At 42.5% G+C, this 17,976-nt stretch overlaps 1 protein-coding gene across 3 annotated transcripts in view; it reads left to right on the top strand.

Moving 5' to 3' along the window:
* The window catches only part of fhip1aa (FHF complex subunit HOOK interacting protein 1Aa), a 25,490-nt gene extending 8,963 nt beyond the window's left edge, over nt 1-16,527 (top strand). The window contains exons 2-14 of one of the 3 annotated variants that reach the window (XM_047152256.2): nt 555-680; nt 2,524-2,736; nt 2,903-3,320; nt 3,872-4,158; nt 5,503-5,661; nt 5,799-5,885; nt 6,095-6,262; nt 6,878-6,957; nt 7,626-7,825; nt 8,953-9,828; nt 10,694-10,872; nt 12,077-12,197; nt 12,505-16,527. In XM_047152256.2, coding sequence (XP_047008212.1) covers nt 2,632-2,736; nt 2,903-3,320; nt 3,872-4,158; nt 5,503-5,661; nt 5,799-5,885; nt 6,095-6,262; nt 6,878-6,957; nt 7,626-7,825; nt 8,953-9,828; nt 10,694-10,872; nt 12,077-12,197; nt 12,505-12,677 — 2,853 coding nt within the window. In that variant the 5' untranslated portion in view covers nt 555-680; nt 2,524-2,631 and the 3' untranslated portion in view covers nt 12,678-16,527. Of the gene's footprint in view, nt 1-554; nt 681-2,518; nt 2,737-2,902; nt 3,321-3,871; nt 4,159-5,502; nt 5,662-5,798; nt 5,886-6,094; nt 6,263-6,877; nt 6,958-7,625; nt 7,826-8,952; nt 9,829-10,693; nt 10,873-12,076; nt 12,198-12,504 lie in introns of all 3 variants that reach the window. The other 2 variants (XM_047152257.2, XM_017461077.3) reach the window with 2 other exon arrangements.
* Nucleotides 16,528-17,976: the final 1,449 nt, after the last annotated feature.

Genomic DNA, 17,976 nt, shown 5'->3' with positions numbered 1-17,976 from the left:
GGGGTTAGTTTGAGCAGTGGGGTTATGAGGGGTGGGGTTAGTGTGTGTGGTAGGGATAGTGTGTGTGACCGTGTTAGTGTCTGGGGTGGGGTTACTACATGCGGCAGGATTAGTTTGTGGGGTAGGGTTACTGTGGGGGGCGGAGTTAGTGTGTGGTTTTGGGTTCATGCATGTGGCTTTAAATATATCTTCATTCATTAGAACTACAATTTGCTCATTTTCACTGTTTTGTGCCTAGGACTATACTCCTACACACACACACACACACACACACACACACACACACACACACACACACAACCAAGCAGACTCCTCCTTTCTTGCTTTTCCCTCATGTCTACTCTCTCCTCTGTAAACATAATGACTGTCTTACTCACACCTCGCTTCCATCCGGTCACTTCCTCCCAGGCCTCTTCACACACTCCCACATGTACTCTGTTCCTCACTCACACTCACTTTCTGTTTGACTCACACACACACACACACACACACACTTATCGAAAAGCTGCTCTCTCCTTCTCATTTCTCACTCGAGCACTTTCTCATCATCACAGGTCTATTCCTTCTGATCCGTTCCAATCTGAAGCTCTGCCGGTTCCTGACACCATGCCGAGACTCGGACTGTGAGCGGATTGGACGCTTTCTGACCAACGGGAACTCGCAGAAACGTTCAGACGCAGGTAGGAACCGACTTCTTCAAATCTGTTGTGTACTAGGCAGCATGTTCACCACCGAAACATCAGAGACGTTACGAAACACGGTCACTCTGGCTTCAGCTTTCGTCACGCGGCTGTCTTTCCGAGGAAGGGGATCATGGGAAATATGCGCACACCTTTCGTATAGACATGAATGAAAAGACCAGCTCTAACGTTATTAATAACGGCAACCTCTTATTCATATCGCACGTCTAGTACGTTGTGAAATGTACAACGTATTTATTTATAGAAATAACAATACAGGAATAAATGTATGTTTTAAAAAAAATGAATATTTACGTACACTGGAGGTTTATCGACTCTCTTACACTGCAGCTCTAAACATAAACACACACTCAGTAACTTTAGATAACGTAGGTGCCTCTTATGAAGTGCTGATGAGATTTTAATCTCGAGTTTATTAGATTAGAACTCCTATATATATATATATATATATTCGAGCTTTCACTGCGCTTGCTGAAAATAGCAAACCTCACGTACGGTGTTACATAAAACACACCTACACAGGACAGGAGAACGCGTCTGTAAGCATCCCAATCCCGTTCTGCACTCGGAGAGATGTGAATCAACACGCAGCCGAGTCATTTTCCACGTGCGCCGTGTCACCTTCATGAGGCATTCCCGTGGGCGCGGTGTGAAATCTGATCCCGGTGTGTTTCTGAAAATCTCAGCTGGAGTCAGAGTGCATTGTGGGATCGAGTTCGGCCTTCGGAGGATCGCTCGTGTTTTTATGTCGAGTCTGTGGGGTGTTTTTTTTTTTTTTCCCCTTCGCCAACATTCCTGTCATAGCTTTAAGGAGGCCAAGTGGAGGAAGAAAGAGGCTTAAATTCGCTCACACACTCCTTAGCGAGACTGTCGTATTGTTTTGCTGCTCAGGGAGGGAACAAAATTGAAGTAAAGAAAGGAGACAGCCTTATTAATGCGTAATGAGTAAAGCGACATAAACCCAAATCCCAGGAGCTCGCCGTCTAATGAGGTTAAGGCTGGTCATGTGACCAGAGTAAACCTCCAACATCTACTGGGATAAACTGCTGAAAAGTTGCCATGGCAGCTGCGGAAACTTTACTCTTGCTGATAGATGCTTAGCTAGCTCGGGAACTCTGCCTGCTAAATAGTATGCACTACACGTAACACACAGTCTAGTACAGTAGTGCGTCGGGTTTGGGACACAGCCCGTGACGTAAACGTGGTATAACATGGATATAACGAGTTTGTGTTCCAGTCTCTCGTCGTTCTTGTTCGTGTTTAGCTGGTTCAGATTTAATTTAACCCTTGTCCCTGTGTATAGTGTTCGCACTGTGTGTTTTAATTATTCTAAAGAAATCCTCTGACCGTCGATGTCGGGCGATGCACGCTGTATTCATACGGTTCACTTTAAAATGTGACGCAGGACAGCGAGTAAACCACGAAGTAGTGTGTGTGGTAGGACTAATATTATGATTTTAAATGCCATGTGGAAAGTGGACATGTGGCTTTTAATCCATTTACGGAGACAAAGTGTAGAACAAACACAAAAGGGTACGCTGCCTCCTGGGTATTTTTGTGTGTGTGTGTGTGTCTTAATGAGCTCTAGTGGATATGACGTGCCTAAAAAGGTTTCAGAAACACATCTGATATAAAGATCGACTCCATATGCCGAAATGAATCACGCTAGAAAGCACAAGCTCACATAACTGCTGATGTTGAAAGATGCTTAGGCAGAAGGCATAATAAAAATGTATGTAAATAAATAAATACATCGTCAAATACAGAATGAAGGAATGAATGAATGTACGTGTCTTCTCTCTGGTTTGTTATTTCAGTTTAGGTCTCCCAGCAGCTTCATGATCTACCCTTGACTGGAATGCAGTGAAGGGGGTTACGACCCCGCCCTTTTCTCACACTGTGGTTTAACCCATGAGGTCATGTCACAGTAATGGCGTCTGCGGTAGCCAATAGGAGTCGAGGAAACCAGTCGCTGCTCCTGAAGGGCGTCGACCCCGAAACATGCATGATCGTGTTCAAGAACCACTGGGCTCAGGTGTGTTCAGTACTTTACAGACACTATTGTTTTTGCTGAACGGTGATCGTTTTGAACCACGAGGAAAAGGTGTGTCTTTTGTGTATACGTACGCAGAGAGTATTGTGGACGCTTCCATATAGTAAAAAAACAAACAAAAAAACAAACGTTTCTTTGTGCTCATCAGGTGGTTAAGATCCTGGAGAAACACGACCCTTTGCGCAGCGGTGGAGGTTTCAGCCTCGGGGTCGGAGTTCACGCTTTTAGAAGTCATGGTGCGCGTCACGGGACAATCCCACTGGACGAGGCGAGCGCGGTGCAGAACTACGTAGAGCACATGCTCTACCTCCTGATGGAGGAGGAGAGCGGAGTGGGCGGAGCCATGGGCCCCATCCTGGAGTTCGTCATCATGGAGAACGTGATGGAGCGCTTGTTCGTGTGGAGCCTGAGGCGAGATTTCACCGAGCAATCAAAGCTCGAGCAGCTCAAGATGTACGAGATGCTGATCGGGCAGGCCAAGCAGCCGCTGTTGCATCACAAGCCGATTCTGAAGCCGCTGATGATGCTGCTGTCGTCCTGCTCGGGGACAGCGACGGGTCAAACGGGTGAGGTTTAAAGTAAATACATCAGTGATCATTTCACCTTTTCATCTCTTTCTTCTTTTTGTCTTTTTTTTCCGGTCTGGTTTCCTCTCGCTCTCTTTTGTTCTCTTTTGTTCTATTCCTGTGTTTTTGTTGTTGTGTCTCTTGTTGTTTTTTTTGCTTTGATCTTTCTGCCGTTCATTCCAGTGTCCAATCAGTTTTGTGTTTTGTTTTTTTGGTAATTCTATCGTTGTCATTGTTTGTGTTTGTCTTTTGTTCTGTCCTTCTTTCTGTCTTTCTTTATTGCTTTTTGTATTTTTCTTTTCTTTCTCATCGTGTACAATCGTAATAAAAATTATTCAACATGATTATAGTAGAATGCTCTTTCTAATGCGTTATGGTTTCTATAGTAACCGCTCATTCACACCGACTTGTACCCAATAAAGTCAATTCTAATTCATTTGAGTCGGAGAGACTGGGCAGAGGAAGGGGTGGTATTGCAGTTAATTAATTGTAATGATTATAATGTAGATTATTATAATGATTATAATGATGATGCTTTTTTTCTGTCTCAGCAGCAGGTGTTCCGACTTCCTCCAAGGTGGAGCATGAGCTCGTTCTTCTCCTCCATCAGCTGTGCTGCGTGGTGTCCAGTGATCCCTCCATCCTCGAGCTGTTCTTCCACTCCAGTGAGGATCAGGGAGCCGCTAACTTCCTGCTTTTTTCCCTCCTTGTTCCGTTCATCCACAGAGACGGAGCGATGGGGCAGCAGGCTCGAGACGCCCTGCTTCTAATCATGACCCTGAGCAACGACAACCAACGTGTGGCCAAACACATCGCACACAACACCTTCTTCTGTCCGGTATCTCTCACTTTACCACACCTGTTTCTGTGTCTTTGTCTTTACCACATCATCTTCAGTCTGGTATCTCTTCATTTACCGCAACACCTTATTCTGTCCGGTATCTCTCACTTTACCCCAACATCTTCTTCTGTCTGGTATCTCTTCATTTACCACAACACCTTCTTCTGTCTGGTATCTCTCACTTTACCACAACGCCGCCTTCTGTCTGGTATCTCTCACTTTACCCCAACATCTTCTTCTGTCTGGTATCTCTCACTTTACCACAACGCCTTCTTCTGTCTGGTATCTCTCACTTTACCACAACGCCTTCTTCTGTCTGGTATCTCTCACTTTACCACAACGCCTTCTTCTGTCTGGTATCTCTCACTTTACCACAACGCCGCCTTCTGTCTGGTATCTCTCACTTTACCCCAACATCTTCTTCTGTCTGGTATCTCTCACTTTACCACAACACCTTCTTCTGTCTGGTATCTCTCACTTTACCACAACGCATTCTTCTGTCTGGTATCTCTCACTTTACCCCAATGCCTTCTTCTGTCCGGTATCTCTCACTTTACCACAACACCTTCTTCTGTCTGGTATCTCTCACTTTACCACAACACCTTCTTCTGTCTGGTATCTCTCACTTTACCACAACGCATTCTTCTGTCTGGTATCTCTCACTTTACCCCAATGCCTTCTTCTGTCTGGTATCTCTCACTTTACCCCAATGCCTTCTTCTGTCCGGTATCTCTCACTTTACCACAACACCTTCTTCTGTCTGGTATCTCTCACTTTACCACAACGCCGCCTTCTGTCTGGTATCTCTCACTTTACCACAACGCATTCTTCTGTCTGGTATCTCTCACTTTACCACAACGCATTCTTCTGTCTGGTATCTCTCACTTTACCACAACGCATTCTTCTGTCTGGTATCTCTCACTTTACCACAATGCCGCCTTCTGTCTGGTATCTCTCACTTTACCACAATGCCGCCTTCTGTCTGGTATCTCTCACTTTACCCCAACACCTTCTTCTGTCTGGTATCTCTCACTTTACCACAACACCTTCTTCTGTCTGGTATCTCTCACTTTACCACAACGCATTCTGTCTGGTATCTTTTCATTTACTACAATGCCTTCTATCTCTTCTATTCTTCTGTCTTGTATTCATCTCTTTACAACAACAATTTTTCTCCCCGGTATTCATTCACGAGAACCCCTTCTCTTATTTTACTGCATCCCTTTCTTCTCACTTTACTTCCTTACTTCTTCCTGTCTACCCATGATGTGTTTTTTCTTTTCTCTTTGGTTAATTTGTCTTTCTCTCTCTCTCTCTCTCTCTCTCTCTCTCTCTGTGTAGGTGTTAGCCACAGGTCTGAGTGGGCTGTACTCCTCTCTGCCTGCTAAGCTGGAGGTGTCCAGTGAAGACTGGCACTGCATACAGAAGGACGAGTGGCAGCAGGAGCCTGCACTCGTTCACTTCCTAAACTCACTCGAGTTCTGTAATGCCGTCATGCAGGTGAGAGCAAGACGTTAAATATCACCTGCTCAGTGATACTAGCAGGTGGAGTACTCGAGGACATTTTCTGTTTATTGTAACTAAATACCTGTACTGATGAAGTTATATAGTTATATAATGTGCTTCATGTCCTGCAGGTGGCTCATCCGTCCATCAGAGACCAGCTGGTTGGCTACATCATCAACGGCTTTCTGATTCCTGTTTTAGGACCCGCGCTGCATAAAGTGAGTGGTTCTTCAACATGATTTGGTCTTTTCTGAAATGTCTGTCAAGGTGACGAATACGAGACATACTTCTGGAACTAAGAATGTTAAAAAGAGTGGGCGGAGTCACTGTTCACTTGCATACACTATCCGGTAATGATTCTGTACGTCTGCTGTAACGTACATTTAAAGTACACAGATCTTTGCTAATGTATTGTGTGTGTGTGTAGCTGACTCTAGAGGAAGTGATGACCACCACGGCGTACCTAGATCTCTTCCTAAGGACCGTCACCGAACCTGCGCTGCTACACACCTTCCTTCGCTTCATCCTCCTCCATCGCCACGACAACGTGCACATCCTGGACACACTCGTCAGCCGTATCAACACGCCCTTCCAGGTGCTCGCGTATAATTACCGGGGTTCAGAAAGAGTACGAAACACACTGACTAGTAAAATTCCTCAAGTAAGAGAAAATAAATTTCTCATTTTAAATGTTGTATATCTGGGGGATTATTATGTAAAATCCTGCTACCTGACCAAGCGAGCTTTGCCGAAGTGAACGCCACCTTCTTTACCAACAACATATAAACGAAGGTAATGTTAGCTGGCTAGCTATATAATGTTAGCTGTATAGCTTGCAAGGTCTGCTAGCTAGCTAGCTCATGTTAATCCATACATGTTTCTAGCTACATAGTTCCACATTATTCTGAGCATTACTTATAGTTTGTAGGTGCACTTTGATATATTTAACACAACAGGCAATCACTATATTAAGTTGAACACTTTGATACTGTAAAACATCAACAGGTCAGGCTAGCTAGTCTAGCTCACTCAGCTAGCTAATAACTTTGTTTTGTTTGATAAAGCAACACCTGATAAATTGGACCCAGGATGCTCGTCGGTCTTCACTGTCTCAGACATTGCTGCTAAGCCTTTAAAGACTGAAGTGTAGACTTTTGGCGTGCTCTGTATTCTCCTCTTTAACCGGTCTCTGATTTTTCCTGTGTTTCAGTTGGGCACCGTGTCTCTCGCCCTCTTCCGCACTCTGATCGGTCTGTACTGCGAGGACGTCATGCTTCAGCTCATACTCAAGTGAATACTTTATCTGTCTTTACACAACCATTTTGTTCTTTTGAGTATCCTTACGTTAAGTCCTGAACCAGCATCCTGATTCGTAGTGCACTTGTTTTTTGGGAGTTTATAGCATGTGGCCTACTGTATGTAATGAATAGGGTGTGTGGTTTGGGACACGTCCAGAGTGGACCGGTAAAAGGTGTTTGCGTGGTTTGTGTATTGATTAGGATGTGTTATTTGAGATGTGTCCATGGTAAACTAATGGTGTTTATGTGCCCTCTATAGTGCATAGGGTGTGTGATTTGGGACACGTCCACAGTAGACTGATAATGGTGAGATGTTTTTGATGGTGTTTATGGTGTGTGATTTGGGACTCGTCCACAGCAGACTGATGATGGTGTTTCTGTGGCCTGTGTAGTGAGTATGGTGTATGATTTGGGACAGGGACACACTGAATATTGAGACGCTTGTGACGCCGTTGTGCTGTTTTCGTTGAAGTGGAGGTGAAGTCCATATCTTCGAGGAAGCCCAGGCAAATCTTTCAAGTGATAAAGATGGAGAATGGACATCAAACTTTGTTTCAAAAGTCCAAAGATCTCAGTGCGCTATGTTTAAAATGGTAGACGGTGATTTATGTTTAAATGAGACACGATGATGAGGTCTTTAACGTGGTGTGATTTTGGCAGGTATCTGATCCCGTGTAATCACATGATGCTGAGTCAGCGACGTGTCCTGAACGAGAGAGACTGCTATTCTGTTTCTGCGGCTAAATTTCTCGCCCTCACGCCGTCCTGCTGCTCTCCAGACGTCGTCGCTCCACCAATCCGACAACTCGACTCCATCACATGGTCCAAGGTCACTGATGGAGCCCAGTCAGGAACTATGGGTAATGCAATTTTTCCTCTTATTATTATTATTATTATTATTATTATTATGACTTGATGGTGAATTTCTGATTAAACCCCTTTTTAACTCACCAGTGTTTGAAACATGACGTATATTATACATCTTCCTCAGGAATTGTGGGTAATACGAATGTATTCTTTAAAGAGCGACGTTTATGGCTCTTTCTTTTATCTAGTTGCAGTATTATAAATCCATTTTGAAAGGTATATTACATATACCAGCTTGTAAATTGTGGGAATGTAGAACTGTGGTTCCTAAAACCTGTATGTTCTCAGTATTGCATTTCCTCAGAGCACATTTTTCATTGTAAAGAGCATTTACATCATTGCTCTTGTTTGTTTGGGGTTTCTTTTTCTGATGATCCGGTGATCATGCGGGAGAGAACGAGGCCTCGGTGACGCACACAATCTGCCTCCTTGGCCTTTTCCCCAGATCGCATGATGGCGATTAGAACGACTCGACAGAACCGATTAGGATCTGATTTTTATCCTGAAGATATTGACACAGAGCCAGAAAAAGGGGATGGAAAATATATGAAAGTGTTGAAGGAGTCTGTTAGCAACAGTGAAGTCGTTATTTACAAATGAAAGAAACAGAGACATTCTCGGTGAGGAGATGAGCAGAAATCCCATAACAAACTGAAGGAGATCTGGCAAAGGGCTTTAGAGGGAAATGGAATAAAAGTCAATTTTGTTGATTTTTATTTAAAAAAAAAAAACAACACCTACTCATTAAATCTCATGTTAGCTCCAGTGTTTTGAAGTAAGGGTATACAAACTTTTGCACTCAATTGTATTTCTATATCGCTTATATTTTACAATTGGATTCTATTCTCAGAACATTTCACTGAACTGCTGTTGTATTTAGAGCAATATATCTTACACACAGCTTACCCAGAATGCATTGCGATGGGATTTCTTTATCATAACAGTGAGAAAACCTGTAAATGTTTATACGTGATATCCGAATATACTTTTAGCAGCAATTATTTATATATATATTATAATTATAATATCTCAAACAGGTTTTTATGTAATGTTAGTGATTTCTAAAGTTATTTAAGAAATGATGTAAATAAAGCTAATCTTATTATATTTCCTGTTACAGAAACAGAGGCCTGCTCCTCGGAGCAGGATGATTCCGGTCACTCGTGTGTGATCGGCTCAGAGATTCACCTGGACGTCAGTTACCTGCATTACCTGTACGATGCACGTAACGGCATCAGCAACTGCATTCGCGCGTGCAGCGTCTGGTCCGCCCCCTACGACGGCGTGACCCCGCCTCCAGGGGACAAATCTCGCCCTCGTGTGACCTCACAGGCTGTTACCGACGTCACTTCCTCCTCTGGTGTCGAACTCGAGTGGGACGACAGTTACGACGCCGGTTCTGCACGAGCACAGCGGGAAGAAGAAGAAGAAAACGGCGCCGCCGCTGCCGTCCCGAACGATCCGCCGCGACACATCCAGGAACTCCGAAAGACGGCCACTCTGCTCGTCAACGGCTCCTACGTGGAAGAGTCGGAATTCCAGGACGACGTCTTGGTGTACGATCTGGTGGCGCAGAAGGACGCCAACGAGTCGGCCGCTCGGACGCGGATCCTTTCCGATCCCGTCGCTGAGGACGCAGGCGTAGAAAAGCCAGACGATTCCGATGAAAAATCAGAAATCCGGAACGGTCCCGTTCAACCAGACGTGGAGAAACAAAACGGCGTCCATATTGAGGCGGATCCGAGCGCGCACGACCTCCGAGCAGAAAAAGACGACGACTTGGCGACGCAGTACGAGGAGCTGATCCGCACGCTGGTCGTCGAGGTGAAAAGTCCGACGAGGACGCGACAAGAGTTGAGGAATTCCATCATGGAGGAAGAAGACAACGTGGATTTCAGCTCGTTCTCAGCCGAGACGCCAGAAGCGGAGAAATCCCCCTCGCCGTTTAGGACTAAACCTCACACTGGGGGCGTGAATCAAGCCATGCCTTTTACAGGTGAGACAGCGGCTACGTCTCAAATCACACGTACCTCACGTCACCTTATCCGAGTATCCAAGTACCTCACACGTTACATACAATAACAGTATGTATACCATGCGATGTGAGCCACAGCCATGTATTCATTATATCTTTATCCATTACCGTATCTCTTTAAGGTGCACTAGATCAGAATCACAAACTCTTCATGTACTCAAGTCTTTATTTGGGAGGAAATGACGACAAACTTATTAACGATTTCCTGTTAAACATCTGGCTGGGTGGGGGGGTGTGGTGGGTTCTGATTACGTGAGGTTTTAACACTGTTGAAAGCTCTAAATGAGTTCTGGTGCAGTCGGAAGTCACACAGTTCGTTAAAGGGTGTCCATGCAACGTGATGCTACCACCACCGTGCTTTACCGTAATTAACTTATCCCCTTTCAGGCGCACTAGATCAGAATCACAAGCTCTTTACGTAGTCAGAAGTCATTTGATTGGTCGGGGATCGGGCAGCGTGTGCTGTGATGGACGCTTCTGATCGGTCCTCGTCAGTGGAGGAGGATTTTTATTTGAGAAACAAAAAAGAACGCTGAAGTTAATAACTATGAACGATTTCTAATGTTAATAACATTTCTACACGCAAAAAGTTTTTTACATGGAAATTTTAGATTATTTTTTTTTTTAAATAGCTTGTTGAGATTATGATTTTTTAAAAAAAAATTTTTTAAATTGTCCGTGGTTTAATAAAGCGTTAGGCCACAAATGAAATTAATCCTCTTACCCTGAATGTTGTGGATTAACAGTTACACAAAGACACACGTTTGGTGTTTGAAGTGTGCGTGCGTGTGTGTGTGTGTGTGTGTGTGTGTGGAATGTGTCGCAGGCCCGTTTGTGAGCGTGCTGCTGTCTCGACTCGAGAACATGCTGGAAAACTCTCTGCATGTGAATCTTCTGTTAACGGGAATCATCGCTCAGCTCGCCGCTTATCCACAGCCGCTGCTGCGCTCCTTCCTGTTAAACACCAACATGGTGTTCCAGCCCAGTGTTCGCTCGCTGTACCAGGTAACACACCTTCACGCCTTGACCAACAAAAACCCCCCTCGTCCACAACACCAAGCAGCACATCGTCACACTTCCAACACTGTCCTCTCACATCACTGACCCTCTCCACACGCCGAAACCTGCAGTAAAACTCTCTCAGCCCTCCACGCTGTGTGAACATCGGTGGGGTTGTCCGGCTTCCTTTCTTTACACCTCTTTACACATTAATACCACCGTCCGTCATGTCCTTTTCATTTTTCTTTCATCTCTCACTCCTTCCTTGTTTTTTTTTTTTTTTTTTTTTTTTTTTTACATTTCTCTCTCTCTCACGTTTTCTTTCTTTCTTGTCCGCGCATCCGTTTTATCTTCTTGATTGTTATTATACACTTTTACACATTAATACCACTCACTGTCCGTTATTTATTTTTCATCTTTCTTTCATCTCTCACTCCTTTGTTTTTTTTTGTTTTTTTTTTAACATCCTTTCATCTATTTGTTCTTTCTTTCCCTCCACTTTTGCAGCTAATTATAGCTAAATACAATAAAGAGGAGAATGCATATTTATTATTTTATTGCATTTATTTATATATATATATATATATATATATTTTCAGATATATATGCTGTTGATCCTCTTTTCTGTCACGTTAAAGTGTGAAATTTTCTCATTAAAAAAAAAAAAAAAATTCTTACATTTTTAACTTCCCACTATACAGCAGCGGACCAATCAGCAGCTTCGTTGTGATAGATATGCTTTCTCTTTCTTTCTTTCTTTCTTTCTTTCATCCCTTCACAACTTTTTTTCTTCTTCGTTTCTTTCTGTACATTTTTACAATTTTCCCCGTCTTTCCACGTTCCTTTCTTCCCTTTTCTTCATCTATATTGTTTTTTTAAATTTCATTTTAATTTCCTTTCATCCTTCCATCCAGTAGGGTTCCCCCCCCCCCTTTTGTCTCACCTTCCACCCCCCCCCCACCCCACCCCCCTTACTGTACATTTTTTTTTTACATTTTACTTTCTTTTCTTCCGATCCTTGTATTCAATCTTTCTCTCTTTTTTTTCAAAAGAGACGGTTTCTTTAAGACCTGATCTTCCGTCCCACTGTAGATGAGTAGATGAATAAAAGAAGAAGGTAAAGCCAGTGTCACCGTGACCGCATTTGGTGCTCCTCGATCTTCCTTGTCGAGTCTTTTCATGCGTGTTGTGGTCCGTCTCGTCTCTGCAGGTCTTGGCCTCGGTGAAGAATCAGATCGAGCAGCTGGCAGCCAGGCAGAAGGATTTTCCTGAACTTCTCCTGGCAGCACAGCAGTGTCTTCTGGCCAGAGAGAATTCGCTCGCAGTGCAAGGTTCGTCACGCTATCTTTCTGAACAACTCACTGACCAAAAAGCACGACTTCTGCTGTTTTTATCCTCTTTCACCCACCTTCTGTAGTTTGTCCACAGATTTCACTAATAGAACAGACAGTATTTAATAATTCTAAGGGATTGTCCCTATTTGGACCCCGTAATCTTTTATTTAATTATTTTCCTTCCAGTTATCTTCATCCGTGACCGTAATAAATAATCATTATATTGTGTCGTATAAAGATAAACCGTTTAAATTGACCGATAAGGTTAACTTATTGATCCTGAATATATTTATCTTCACGGCAGATTCGCAGAGCGCCGGAAAGAACACGAAGAACCGATCCATCCAGCCCAAGATCGTGGTTCCTCCGAACAGGACGGAGGTTTACGCCACCGTCGTCTTCAGCGAGTTCCTTAAAGAACTGGCTGCCATCACACAGGAGCATTCCATCCTCTCGTATATCCCCGTGGAGGAGTAGAGCAGAATTCACCAAACACTCAGCAATATCAAGCAGATATCTCTTAACGTCTCACTTCCCAGAGATGGAGTAGAGCTCCTCGTGCCTCCGGTTTTATTTCTTTTCCAGCCGAAAGACGAGTACGGATACTTCTTACGTTCTCCCTCGTCTCCCGTCGGAGGAATTAAGCTGGGTGTATTGGGCCGTCTCGACATTTCTCAAAAACGTCTTTTTTTAAAACGCTTCCACAAACACTTTCCATTTCTAGATTTATAAGAGAGTTTTTTTTTTTTTCAAATATCCAGCTCTGTGTGCTAGTGACTTTCCTGATATTCTTGATATAAAACACAAAAAAAAAAAAAAAAAGGTCTCTAAAATCATCGACTCGACCTTGGTTTTATTCTTTGATTTGGACATTTTTTTTTTCTCACCATTTCTCCGTTTTTTTTTTGTTTGTTTGTTTCGTTTTTTCCCCCGCCCCAACACGTTTAGCTTTTCTCGACTACTAGATTAGAAAGGTCTCCGTCTTATTTCACCTCTCAAAGACCGATCGAAGAGTAGATCCGCGTTTACGTATCAATTTCGAATATCCGCCTCTCGAGACTTGCCAGATGAAGACGGTACTTCAGCCTCGGATCGATTTCCCTTTAGAAACGGCATGTTTTCTCCATCAACCCTCCATCTTGCCATGTTGAACTCCACTAGATGCAGAACTCTAACTCTTAAATCCGTCTCTGGGGAACTCTCAAGCTCTCGGGAGGAAATTGATGCCTATTAAATCATCTCTGGTCTTCCAGTGAAGGAGTAGAGCTCCATTTTTTTTCTTTTTTTTTTTTAACTTCTTAACCTTATGATTTCATAACACTTTAAAAAAAAAAAAACAACCCAAAACGACTAGCTCTAGTAGATGGATATACCTCTTACGTAAATCATGGATTTATGTCCTCCACCGTCTTCAAAAGAGCATTTTGGATATATTCTGTGGTGTTTTGTGTAGTAGCGTTTCCTCTACAAGATCGCCAGGATGTCAAAATGACTGCGACGACGACGAGGGGACGCACGTCGACGGCTGCGATCGCACCGTTTATAATCCACGTCCGCAGAATGTTCTTCAGCCAATCGGAAGATCAGGTTCGAGTCTGTAAAGTCCGTGCCTTGTGCGCGACTTTTTACGTCGGGTTTATTAATGAAGGGGGGATGTGTAATAACAGCAGCAATATGAATGTCGGGTTTTATTTCAGGAAAGAATCAAACAGAAACAGTGTAACGCATTCATTGTAACTGTTGGCGTTTATCTTTGGGTATTTAAAAGTCTTTGTAGATATATTACTGCCATAGATTCTTTATCGTCACGCAGACCTGCTCATGTAACAGTAATTTAATAATGGTATGATGATGATCTATTTTTCTTTGTGTTCTATTTTTTTGAAATGTGGATTTTCTTGGGGGGCGGGGTTGAAGTATCTTTTCAATTCTTTCTCTTGAAATATAAAATTTAGAAAATAAGTCGCTATTGCAAAAAAACAAACAAACAAAAAAAAAAACCCTGTTTTTCTTTCTTACTTGCACTCGAAAAAAAAACACTGGGTTAAAAACAACCCTGATCGGGTTATTTTTAGCTTAGCGGCTGGGTAAATATCGGACAGAACACGTTTTGGGATAAACCAAGCCGTCACGTCGGGTCGTTCGTTTTAACCCGACAGATGCTTTGTTTTTCAACCCAGAGGATAGTTTAATTTTGACAAAAATTCTGGGTTCGTTTCAGTTCAGAAATGGATTCTCATATTTTCAGGTTTTTAAATTATCATCATTATTATTTTTTTTCAGGGTTATTTATTCAGTCCATATTTCACAGCCAACATAAACACACCAGTAGTGTAACCTCGTTAATGTGCTTGGACAATCATTTAACACGCGTCGTGTTTACATTTTTACTCTCGTGTGAATAAATCATTATTATTATTATTTTTAAAAACATTTATCGGTTAATTTAACACGAGACGTGTTGGAATAGTAATAACGTGTGTAGGATATTAACACGTCCTTTCCGAGCGGGTTTCTCCGAATAAGTCTAACGGTCCGTCCGTGTGAAAACCCACTGTTTTGACCCGAGGAGCGGGGTTGAGGCGTCGGGGTGGGGGAGGGGTGCATTGATTCAACTGTCAGTGAACATGACCCAGCTACTAACCCAGCGGTTGGGTGACACAAAACTACCCGAGACGGAGATATAACCCAATTAAATGACCAAAAATGCTCAACCCTGCGTTTGGGTAGAAAAACACAAATCCCAGCAGTTTTTTTTTTTAGAGTGTAGTGAAGCCTAGTGTAGTGGTTTTTTTTTGTTTGTTTTTTTTCTGCTGTGTTTCAGTTCATGAGAGTACATACCACAGTTCTATTATCAGTAGCATGTTGTTGCCATATGGCATCAATAACCTTTTACCATTTAACAGGATACTCAAAATACATCAACGTTTTTTAAGTGACAAAAAATAAACGATAACGTCTCGGATAGTGTTTCAGATTTTTCCTTTAAGTAGTTTTGCCTAAATATTGAAATATTAATAAAAATTTTGGAGGTAAATTACCATGCAGTAATAAAGGGTTGACTTGGTAGGTAAAATAGTGCGATATTATATATATATATATATATATATATATATATAAAGACGTCAAAACAGAAAAAGAAATACTTCTAAAGTAAAATACAAATAAGTCTTGAAGATATTCCGATGTATTTTATATCCGTTAATCAGGACGTGTTTGGTGTCGTGGTGCAGAAACTGGTGCTAATTAATAACGGTATATTATTTTGTCCGTGATAGAAAGATAATAGAAGTGTGGAAATGTGATGTTCAGTAGTCAGAGAGATAAACATGCTAATTTTCATGACGAGGTCCTAGATAACCCCCCCCCCCCCCCCCTTTTTAAGTGCTCTTTACTTTTATTTAATATTCTTTAGACTGCACTTGGATTGTATAGTGCGCTACACAAACCGTAGGAAGACTTGAGATCATGTAATGACCCAAAATGCTAATCATGAATGGAAACATGGGGTTAGGTTCGAGATGTACACACGCGGTCATGCTAACAACACACGCCACCTCATTACTCGCAAGTATTTAGGGAACAGTGCTACTTGTGTCGCTAGGCGAGATCACTAACGCTAGCTGCCCGCTATTACACGACTTTTATTATCGGCGTCTGTTGTGAGCTAAGCACAAATGGACGTGTGGTCAGTTAGGATTACACAAATGTAGTCGTAGTTATTTTATTTTATTAAATGCTAATCATGCTGGTTATCGGGGGGAAATGTGAACAGTTCCAGCATTCGTATATCAGTACGCTCATTGCTGCACAATGATTAGCGTTTGGTTGGGAGAGTGCTCTTCTGTTGTATGCTAGCAATCAAGAAGTACTCCAGTCATCAGTGTAATGTAGTCAGAATGAAACGCATGCTGACTAGGCAAAATGCTAGTCACGCTAGCACTCGGAGAACGGAATTGGTTAGCATTACACATGTGCAATCTCAAGTACATGGCACTTATGCGTAGTGTTTTGTTTTGTGATTTATACTACATGCTAGCAAATGAATGAATCAAGTCTAATAGGAGTTAGCTAGTTAGCATTATACTAAGTGCTTAGCATGAGCTCATTTAGCTATGATTGCACATTTCTGGATGACGTGTGCCTTTAACACTGACTACTTCTATTTCTAATTTTCTTTCATTTACAGTATCACGGAGGTCTTTTTCCAGAGGTTTTATTTCGAAAATATTTATATGGCGTTTTTAAAAATATCAGGTATATTTTTAAAAGACGGTTCTTTGGATTACGGGAAGCTCTGCAGAAATAAATTATTTTCTCTAAATGATCTTCGCATTGTTTGTCGCTATGTTTGAGTAGTGGAAATGTGTGTGTGTGTCTGTGTGAGAGAGGGAGAGAAAAACTTCCTTCCATCCATCCATCCGTCTTCTATACGGCTTATCCTACAGCGTCGTGGGAAACCTGGAGTCTATCCCAGGGAGCATGGGGCACAAGGTGGGGTACATCCTGGACGGGGTTCCAATCCATCGCAGGGCACAATCACATACACATTCATACACGACGGACACTTTAGACACGCCAGTCAGCCTACCATGCATGTCTTTGGACTGGCGGAGGAAACCGGAGTACCCGGAGGAACCCCCCGCAGCACGGGGAGAACACGCAAACTCCGCGCGCACACGGCGCGAATCGATCCCACAACTCTGGAGGTCTGAGCCGAGTCGCGAGAGAGACGTTTAAAACCTGTAACTCCAAAGAAATGTGTGTATTTATCATTTTAATTCTAGTTATGGTATAGTGTCAGTTGTTAAACACTACTTGTACATTTTTTTTTCCCCATTGTATTTATGATTATTTTATTTTTTGTTCCAATATTTCTCTGTTAAACCTAATTATTAGGTTGGATCTGATCTTTTCCTTCCAGTGAACGATAATAACGTGTTCAACCGGAGGTTTGGGTGTTTGTATTGTGACAACTAAGCTGATTAAATGGTTCGTGTAGCCGCAAGAGCATTTTGTATCAGCAGCGTGATTGTACGTAAGCAGTTTACAAATACGTACACTTCAATTTTTACTACATCCTTCTTCATATATGAGACTGTAGCCTATAGAGAGATTCTAAAACACACTTCTGATGTGTGGGCAGCGTTATATGGTATATGAAATGATGTTATACTGCCACCCTAAATTAAGAAATGATGATTGTTGATATTATTATTATTATTATTATTATTATTATTATTAATTTGTTTGTAGTCCATGTTGAATTAATTTGTTCATGGTGTAATTCTTATAACAGGCCACTAGACAGCGCTGTGTAATTTCATGTAAGCATGCTGTGTTTCCTCTAGCGGGGAGAAAGATTACATCATCACGTCACGTAATAGATGTACAATCACTGGGTTTATCTGTCGCTCTGCTGAAAGTTTTAGCACCCCCCTCCGCCTGCCTGCCTGCCAGATACCCAGAACTTTTTTGTCTAATGAAATCGTATGCAAATTTGGCACGTAGCGCTCGTGTGCGTCGTGTCCTATCCGCTGCCAGGCTTTAACTGCGTGCAGCTTGGATTTCGGAACAAACGTCATTTACAGCCCTGCATTTCAGCGGTTTAGTTCACCTCTTCTAATTCTCTTCCGCTTCCTAAAATCATGAACGCCGCGCAATTACAGACGCACTAATTACTTAATTATACGGCATTAAGAGCCTGTAAAGGCCAGGAGATAATCACTCTTGATAAGTGACACGGAAATAAGGATGGGGGGAAAAAAAAGGACGA

The sequence above is a fragment of the Ictalurus punctatus genome, chromosome 29, assembly GCF_001660625.3.
Source record: "Ictalurus punctatus breed USDA103 chromosome 29, Coco_2.0, whole genome shotgun sequence".
NCBI classification, from domain to species: Eukaryota; Metazoa; Chordata; class Actinopteri; order Siluriformes; family Ictaluridae; genus Ictalurus; species Ictalurus punctatus.
The sequence above is the reverse complement of the archived record's forward strand: the minus strand, read 5'-3'. Positions and strand labels throughout refer to the sequence as shown.